Raw genomic sequence first — 9713 nt, forward strand, 5'->3', positions numbered from 1 at the left:
AGGCCTTTCAGAGCCACTCACACACCAGCAGCACAATGATGATGTCACTGACTCTACTGCTGGCCACCCTGGGGCTCCTTGTTCAGGGTGAGACTCTCTGTGAAAACTTCAGCATGCAGCCAACTCCACACTTCAAATTCAAATAAATTTTCTCCAATATGGATTTTTCTCAATAACTCTTCTCATCTCATTAATATTTTCAGGTTCATCAGCAGAAATCGTCCTGACTCAGACTCCTACAGCTCAGTCTGTTGTTCTTGGACAGACTGTCTCTGTCAGATGTAAAGCCAGTTCAAGTGTTAGCAATGATTTGCAGTGGTATCTTCAGAAATCTGGAGAATCTCCCAAACTCCTCATTTACAGTGTTAACAGTCGGTACTCTGGAGTTTCTGAGCGTTTCAGTGGGAGTCGGTCTGGAACTGACTTCACTTTGACCATCAGTGGAGTTCAGGCTGAAGATGCAGGAGTTTATTACTGTCAGCAGGATTACAGCCGCCCGTTCACACAGTGAAAAACAGTCGTACAAAAACCTCCCTCAGTCAGACTGAACAGAAACTGAAGTGACTGCTGCAGCTGGAAGATACTGCAGAGACTGATACAGTTCACTGAGGACACATAAACACATTTTATTAGAGTTTTCCTTTCTAACTCAGTTTGAAGAACAATACAAAAATGATTCAAGAGCATAAACAAGACCTTATTGATTTTTAGTATCAGGCACAGTCCACTATGGACACTTGGACGTCCACCCCTGACCCAACCTGGACGTCAGTGTGACGTTTAACATTTAAACTTTGGACTGGGTCATTGTTGGACGTCATGTGCTCGTCTATGACAGGTGCAGGAAAATTACATGATTAATAAATATAGTATTTTTATTTACAAATATCATGATTGTTGTTATCAACATGATACATATGAATATAAATTATTTACAAACAAACATGGTTTACTGCGTTTTAGCCTGTTGACTTTTCCAGTATTTATATATTTTTCTTTCTTCTTTAAGTGGTTTTATTTATTTCAATGAATCAGTGTGTTTGTAACCACATTAAAACTGTTATTTAATAAAGTATGTTGAAAATGTTGAAATCCATGTTAATATATTTATAAACATATATAACAAACAGCAGAAATAACAGGACATGTTCAGGTGAAAAATCTTTATTGCTGTAAAATCTTGACAAGTTCATAAAACAGGCAACAAACAGATTAAGAATAAAGAGACTGAGACTGAAAAAGACTGCAGACTGAGAGCTGTAGCAAAGTGTAAAAAACAACAACAATAACAAAAAACAGCATCATGCCCCCAGTGAATCAGCTCAGGACTGGGAACACTGGTCTCTCCTCAGAGTCTCTGAGAGTGGAGTATCGGAGCCCCTCGTGGCCTCACAGGTCACAGAGCCCACCTTCTCCCACTGGTCTGCAGGCAGCATCAGGGTGCTGCTCCAGCTGTAGAGCCTGTCTGTCTGCAGCGCCCCGGGGCTCCTGCTCACTTCCCAACCAATGCCGCTGCATCTGCGGCCGTCAACGATCCAGGACAGACTCCAGTCTGAGGGAAAGCCCTTGTTGGCCAGACATGTGAGCGTGGCATTCCCCTGCTCCAGCTCCTTACTGGAAGGGGCGAGCACCGTCAGGGTGGGACGGACATCACCTAGGAGACACCAATCAGCTTAGAGAACGGGTAACAGGTAGTTTCTGTCAGATGTTTTTCTGCTCCAACAGTCACTCACACGTTGTTTCACTTCCCTTTAAGAAACCGCTCAGCACAGAAATAACAGCAGTGAAATATGTCCAAACCACATACAGAAGGAAAAAAGTGCAACATTTGACAAAAGAGTGTTAAACTCACAAAAATCTGACTCACTCATGATTTTAAGGATTACTGGGAAATACGTTTAAAAACACAACTCACTAAAACAATTTTCTTCATGAACAGATTTTTTCTATACAGTTAACCTTGATCTGAAATGGGGGAACATGATGCAGAAGAATTTTTATTCAAGTAAAATTAATCTTTCCACAACTTACTGTAAAGGAACAGTTTTATCAACAGCAAGTAGGTAAAGATTTCAAACACAAATTTACACATAAAATTCTGTCAGCCTCCTTGTGATATCAGGAAAAACATCAAAATAAATGTTAATTTTTTTCTCCCACATTACTCCCGTCCCAGCTGATTTGCACTGGTTGCCTGTGAAATATCGTATCCAATTTAAAATTCTGCTGTTTACTTTTAAAATCACTAATAACACAGCACCGAGCTATCTTAAGGAACTCTTAAACTTATATGTTCCTGCTAGGGCTTTAAGATCATCCTCACAGTCTCTGTTGGTGCGGCCTAGATCTCGGCTGAAGTCTAGAGGTGATCGAGCGTTTGCCCTGGCCGCACCAGAGTTGTGGAACAACCTTCCGATTGGCATTCGGGCGTCTGATTCTATTCAATCTTTTAAATCACGGCTTAAAACGTATTTGTTTAATCTTGCGTTTTCTACCGGTTAAATGCTGGCCTTGTCTGCAGTGATTTATTTTACTAATTTTCTTATCATGCTTTTTATTTGCGCTGTGTATGTCTTATCCCATTGTGTGTTGATGACATAGTTATATTGTACTATAGCTATGTGCTATAGTTATATTTTTTCTATTGGTGGCTTTTTCCTGTGAACATAATTCTACACTTTTATTTTTATGACTCTGATTATGCTTGTGTTAATTTGTTCTATGTTAAGCACTTTGGCATGCCGTTGGTTTTTAAATGTGCTCTATAAATAAAGATTGTTGTTGTTGTGAAGCAGTGGGCAGCTGCCAATCCAGCACCCGGGGAGTAGTGAGTAGAGATGGTACTTTGCTCAGGGGTAACTCAGGGTAGCCATTCGGTGGATTTGAATCCCCGAACTTATGATTAGGGGGCGAGCACTGTCGATTTACTCCCTGTGTAATTCTGACAGCTGATATGAAGCATTCTTTAGTAAAATTACACAACCTTTATTTTATCTTTCCATACTGTTTACTGATTTCAATCCTCCATCCATCCATCCATTCACTTCCGCTTATCCTTTTCAGGGTCGCGGGGGGTGCTGGAGCCTATCCCAGCTGTCATAGGGCGAGAGGCGGGGTACACCCTGGACAGGTCGCCAGTCTGTCGCAGGGCCAACACACAGGGACAGACAACCATTCGCACTCACATTCACACCTAGTGACAATTTGGATTATCCAATTAACCTATCCCCACAAGTTGCATGTCAAACTCCACACAGAAAGACCCCGGCCTGATGGTGGAATTGAACTCAGGACCTTCTTGCTGTGCAGCAACAGTGCTACCCACCGTGCCACAGTGCTGCCCGATTTCAATCCTATCTGTATAAAATGTTAACATGTGCAGTATTGTGACAAGCAGGCTGATCCATCACTCAACAATATGACAAAAGTAAGTAAGTGAAATTTTATTTATGTAACACATTTCAAGCATCACAAAGTGCTTCATATGAAAATCACAGAGCATTAAAGAAAAGAGTTTACTAAAGTCAAGTCTAATAACATGACATTTGGTTGTTTCTTAAGAGACCACCGCGTCCACAGATCTCAGACTCAGAGGGAGAGAGTTCCAGAGGCTGGGATCACTGTGGAAAAAGCTCTGTCTCATTTAGTTTTCAGCCTGTTATGATGTAGAGTAAACAGACCCTGATCACAAGAAATCAGGGACCTGCTGTGGCTGTATGGCTGAAAAAGTTCAATGACGTAAGCTGGTGCTTTCCCATGATGCTTACAAAAGTGTACAATGAATTACAATGAACAAAAAAAATGAATAAAAATGAATAAGAAGACAGAGAAATAGAGGTTTGCATTAGAATCCTAAATGTATGCAGAGTCGAGAGTTACCCCAAGAGTCCAGACAGAGGATTTAATTGTAAAAACCATTCTTTAACATGCTGATTGAAGCAAGTCCCTGTTAGAGTCAGATGATTTCCATAGAGAGGCACTTTGCATCAGCAGCACCATGCTCCAGTGCTCTGGGAGAGTTTATAGTCCTGAGAGTTGAACACTGGATGACTGACAGCTGTCCTTCATCACAACAGAAGCCACAGAAATCCTCCTCATCAAAAACATGACTTTGATCTGCGTCCTCATCTGGACTCTCCTCTGCTGCTGCTTCACAGGTAAAGTCCAGAGAATCAAACTCCTCTCCTCTATCAACATCTGTCCCTCTGAAATGAAGCCCACAAAACCATGAAGCTGCTTTATGTTTTTGTCTCTGTGTCCTCAGAGTCCAGAGGACAGATCACAGTGACTCAGCCTGGAGCAGTGAGCTCTGCTGTGGGAGGAACTGTGAGCATCAAGTGTACGACCAGTCAGAATGTTTATAGCTCCAACCGTTTAGCCTGGTACCAACAGAAAGATGGAGGAGTTCCTAAACTGCTCATTTATGTTGCTAGCAATCGACAATCAGGGATTCCAGCTCGTTTTACAGGCAGTGGATCAAACTCTGACTTCACTCTGACCATCAGTGGAGTTCAGGCTGAAGATGCAGCAGTTTATTACTGTCAGAGTTTTCACTATCCTAACAGTCAGTGGGTGTTCACACAGTGAAAAACAGTCGTACAAAAACCTCCCTCAGTCAGACTGAACAGGAACTGAAGTGACTGCTGCAGCTGGAAGATACTGCAGAGACTGATACAGTTCACTGAGGACACACACACACACACACACACACACACACACACACACACACACACACACAGTAATGTTTATGTGGGTTTGACTCAAAACATCAGACTTGTGTCCATCCTGACGAGCTCGCACAGAAGAACATGTGGAACACAAAACAGTTGATACTGTGAGTCAGATCTGTGATGAAGAAACTCTCCTGTAAATATTCAAACTGGGAAGTAGTTATTAAATGAGAATATTTTAGTAAACTGCAGTACTGATATATGTATGTATGTAGATTGCTCAGCTACATTCTTGGTCACAGAAATATTTCACATGATTTGATCTGAAGATTTAAAGTTTAGTTCATCAAGTCTTTAACTTCATCTTTGTGACATAAATTATTCTGACATTTACACTTTTTAACCTGCACTGATGTTCTGAAAGAGACATTTTTAGTGTCTCCTATGTTGATAAAGAAAGTTTCGTTTTTCTTTGGGTTATTTTATCAATTCTGACTTTGAAGAAAACCAGGACGGGTCTCATCACGGGTCACATGCAGGTTACAATAATCTGTCACCATGTTTTCTACTTCTTCTACACCCAACAGCAAAGATCATCACAAAATCCCACATGATGGAAAATAATGCAGCTGCAAAAGACTTTAAAACTATTTATAACAGGTAGCAGCTGTTGGCTGTGATTCTATTTTTAACTTATTGCTTTTTCTTTTTTTTAGTTGTTTTCATTTTTTTACATTTACACTCTGATGTGATACAGCACATGTGATTCTCTCAGTCAAAGTTACTGAAGCAGAGATTTTCAGTGTATGGAAGCATCACTGCTGAACCTGAAGGATGATTATCAGACAGAAGAGCAGCTGAATGGAAACACATGAAAACCACTATTTGAAGACCTCAGTTTTTATTTGAAGTATTAAAACCATCAACAGTGCCACAAGCATGAAAACATGAAAACTATCAAAGCAATACAGACACAGAGGGAGCAGACTGAGAGAAGCTGCAGACTAAAGCCAGTATCAGAGTCCCAGTGAGTCAGCTCAGGACTGGGAACACTGGTCTGTCATCAGAGTCTCTGAGAGCGGAGTGTGGGAGCCCTGGGTGGCCTCACAGGTCACAGAGCCCACCTTCTCCCACTGGTCTGCAGGGAGCCTCAGGGTGCTGCTCCAGCTGTAGTGGCCGTCATTCTGCAGCGCCCCGGGTCTCCTGCTCTCCTCTCCACTGCTGCTTCTTCCATCCACCTTCCAGGACAGCCTCCAGTCTGAGGGGAAGCCCTTGTTGGCCACACACATGACTGTAGCCTTCCCCTGCTGCAGCTCCTCACTAGAGGGCGCCAGCACGGTTAGGGAGGGGGGGACTCGACCCACTGCAGAGAGAGAGAGAGAGATGTTAGAGAAACTGGGAGTTGAAACTGCTCTTCAGCTGTTTCACTTCTCTATCTGAGATTGGTAACCATAGAAACAGACAGGCTTCACTACTGAACCATGGCAACAGACGAGTTTCAGTACCAAAGACAAAAATATTAAAGCGTTTCTTTGACTTCTGATGTTCTCGTGTGCGTTATGTTTGTATTATTTATTAGTTTTATAATTAGAAAACAAACAGAAATTAACATGTCAGATTTTTCTCATAAACTTGTCATAAACAATTGTATGTAAAACAGAAAAAAGCATAGACCTTTTTTTGCTCTATTAGGGAACAATAAAGATAACTGTACTTACTCACACATTAAAATTCATAAAATCATCAACCCTCAGACAGCAAACTGTTAATGTGTCGTTAATAATGTTAAATCTTTAAGAACTATTAATTTTAGTTTGCAGCAAAAGGTTGAAGACAAAACTTTTATGAGAATGTAAAATATATAAACGTTTTCTACTTTTCTTCAAGAAAAAAAAAAAACTTTTGAAAGTTTAATTTCCAGTAAAAATAAATGCACAAGACGATTTTAGTCTGAATTCAAAATTTACACTGATATTAGATTTTATATTTATGAGAAACATGAAGTATTTATGTAGAAGGAAATGAAATGAACCTTAATGATACCAGTTTGAGCTTCATAAATGAGTGAAATGTACTTACAGTTAACATCCAGTCTGGTTCCTCCACCGAACGTGTACCACAGTGATACAAACTCATTGAGGCGCTGTACAAAAACCTCTGACTGTAGAGAGACACGGCTCTCTGACTCTGAGACAAACAAACTCAACAAAATCATTCACTGTTTGCATAATGTTATAAAAATAAAAAAGAAACAGTGCAACATGCTTTTATAAATTGCATTTTTAAAATTAGATTCACAGTTCAGATAATTTTATTAATTCCAAAGTTTGTTTGCAGCTTTCCCACACTACCTGCTCACATGGTCAAACTCACACAGCCTACAGTCTTTAAACAATAATCACGAGCACTGTTGCACGTCAAGGCAGAGATAAACAAGCAATGAGGTCAAGGAAAAAGTAAATAAATGCATCAAAATGAACAAAAATGTTCGAAATAAATAAACAGAATATGAAGGGTAAATGTCTGAAAATGAAGAATCACAGAAACATTCATCTAAACGACTCCTGTCAGCGTTCAGGAATCTAACAGCTGAGGGAATGAAGGATTTGAAGTTTCTGTTTGTTCTACACTGAGGTTCAAGGTAACGGTGACCTGAGAACAACTTCCTGAACTCAGATGACAAAACAAGTTCAGGATGGATAATAATGTTTTTGTCCTTCATTTTCAGAGTGTCTCTCTGCCTGACCTCCGTGGTTTTGGAGCAGGTATTTATAAATAAAACACTGATCCAGCAGTTCAAGAAATGACTTTCTATAAATGGGCATTAAAAGTGTCATGGTCAGGGGGAGCTGGCTGTGTTTTTCCATGATGTCTCTGTCACCTGATTGTGATCCAGGACAAGCGGCAGTGTTTAAGACCAGCATCAGCATCTCTTCTTTGCTGGTCCGTCTGCTCAAAACATGTTAGTAACAGGCTGCCTTTACGTCTCGTGCTGTGTTTACCTTTCCTTGTTCTCCTTGTGCTCTCAGGAGCTTCTCAGATCCACCAGTCACATTATCAGCAGTTTGCATACCGACCTGTACGCAGGTCATGCTCACGCTGCTTCATGTTCACAGACTCACATTTCATCACCTGTCTGCTCTCCTGCCTTCAACTGTTCTTCATCACTGGATTAATCATGTTGAGCTCAGTACACTCATCCATCCAGCTCACTCAGCCAACATCACTCCCACTGGAGCGACCCCCACTCCACCTGCCAAAACCTTCACTTTTGTGATCCCCACACTAAGAAATCGTCTCCAGTGCCATTGTTCATTATTGTGTTGCATAATAAAGCTTCTGAGTGAACTTTATCCTGACTTCCTGTGATTGAATCTGCATTTCTCTCCACATCCATGTGCCGGCCTTTATTAACTTTTTTTATTGACATCAAAAAAGTTCAACCTTCTTCTTCTTTTTCTCTAAATAAATAAATAGATTTGTTTTAAATGCCAGAGGCCCACCGGAATGTTTGCCTGTCGGCTCTCCACTGCTGTATTCAGAATCAGAATCAGAATACTTTATTAATGCCAAATGAAATTATTGCCAGATGGCAAAAATTCCACATGGCAACTCTGCTTATTTGTTTTTTCTATTCAATCATTTATATCAATGTATTGACACCAATAAACTATACCAACAACTACACCTACATGACCTTCTGTGAAAGGACTGCTGCTACCTACCTGAATGAGTTTGTTTTAGAATTTAGATTTTATGTTATTTATCCCTATCTATATTGTTGCAGTTTATTACTGCCTTTTTTATTATTTATTGCTGCTCTTTTTTAAACGTATTCTTTTTAAACTGTATTGTTTATTGCACTGTAGAGGCTGGTGAGAAACAGTATTTTGTTTCAGCCCGGGTAACACCATACGAAATGACAATAAACTTCTTGAGTCTTGAGTCGTAGAGCTAAACCTTGCCAAGCTAAGTATTTGATGGAGCCTACAGTCTTCAATAATCCATAACTTGCTTCCTCCTTTTATCTGGCAACAGCTGAAGAAAGCTGTGAAGCTACAGTTGTCATATGCCGTGGGAGTGTCTGGTCGGGTGTGGTCCAGGTTCCTGTTGCCCGTCCCCTGGGGTGGAGTTGGCCAGCTCATCACCTGCTTCCAATTTCTGGGCCTCCATCTGGAGGGTTTTCAAGCCAGCGCTGCCTGCCACTCCTCGCCAGTTCGTCCTGCTACCACTAGTGGTAAACTAGCCTCCACTGTGTTTGGACTCTGTTTGTCTGGACCGTGGGTAAATGTGTTCTCCGTCTCCTGTGTTCTCCAGATACATCACCCGTCGTGCTCTGTTTCCACTCTGTTCTCCAGTCTGCCTAGAACCCTAGGACTACACACTCACCTTCTCCTCAGCCTGCCCTCCAGCCCGTACTTCAACGGTGGATCCCTCTCCCCTGGACACCCTGGAACCTGGACCAGCTTCCCCACATTCTCAGCCATCCCTGGGATGCTCCCACGGCAACCCCTCCTCTGCCTAATAGTCGGTGTTTTCAAGTAAGCACAAGACTCTCCACTAGTACCACTCACCTCAGCCCTTTAATTGTTTACCAGATCAGTAAAACCTCTTTCCTGTGTTTGCAGAAGTTCCCGCCCGTGTTCTCTTTGTGTTCCACGTCTGTTTTCCCGTCCTCTGGTCTCCTTCAGTTCCTGCGAATAGTTTCTGTTAGACCCAGCCTTGTTTAAGTACCTTTTTCCTTCAAATAAATTGTACATAGTTCGAGCAATTGAGTCTGCTCTCGAGTCCACTGCATCCTTGTTTGTGACAACAGTATTCTCTTTTTGAGCAAAGATGTTAATGGCATGGATATGTAACTGACTTTTTGCATGTCCTGAGAACCTGAAGATAGCCTTTTCCCTAAATTTCTAAAGCCTACACGGACAAAGGCTGGGTCACACTTGTTGACTGATTTGAATAAACTTTGGCACAGTGGAAAATAAGCCCCCCTTGTACACTGTTATGCAACCAAGGAAAAGTTGTGAATCGTTATTGTTGAAA

The 9713-nt window shown here is 41.3% G+C and overlaps 2 pseudogenes and 1 gene segment (V, D, J or C); 1 reads left to right on the top strand and 2 right to left on the bottom strand.

Annotated features, from left to right (window-relative positions):
* Positions 1 to 41: 41 nt before the first annotated feature.
* LOC146643134 (immunoglobulin kappa variable 2-29-like) lies at positions 42 to 511 on the top strand. The segment is given in 2 exon segments: positions 42 to 87; positions 204 to 511. Coding segments are annotated over 2 exon segments (354 nt in total).
* Positions 512 to 1322: 811 nt separating this feature from the next.
* Positions 1323 to 2423, bottom strand: LOC146643135 (Ig kappa-b4 chain C region pseudogene; annotated as a pseudogene).
* Positions 2424 to 5419: 2996 nt separating this feature from the next.
* On the bottom strand, positions 5420 to 7778 carry LOC146643136 (Ig kappa-b4 chain C region pseudogene; annotated as a pseudogene).
* Between the last annotated feature and the right edge of the window lie 1935 nt (positions 7779 to 9713).

The sequence above is a fragment of the Rhamphochromis longiceps genome, linkage group LG22 (genome assembly GCF_057381845.1).
Source record: "Rhamphochromis longiceps isolate RC_006_pf linkage group LG22, R_longiceps_female_GT1.1, whole genome shotgun sequence".
NCBI classification, from domain to species: domain Eukaryota; kingdom Metazoa; phylum Chordata; class Actinopteri; order Cichliformes; family Cichlidae; genus Rhamphochromis; species Rhamphochromis longiceps.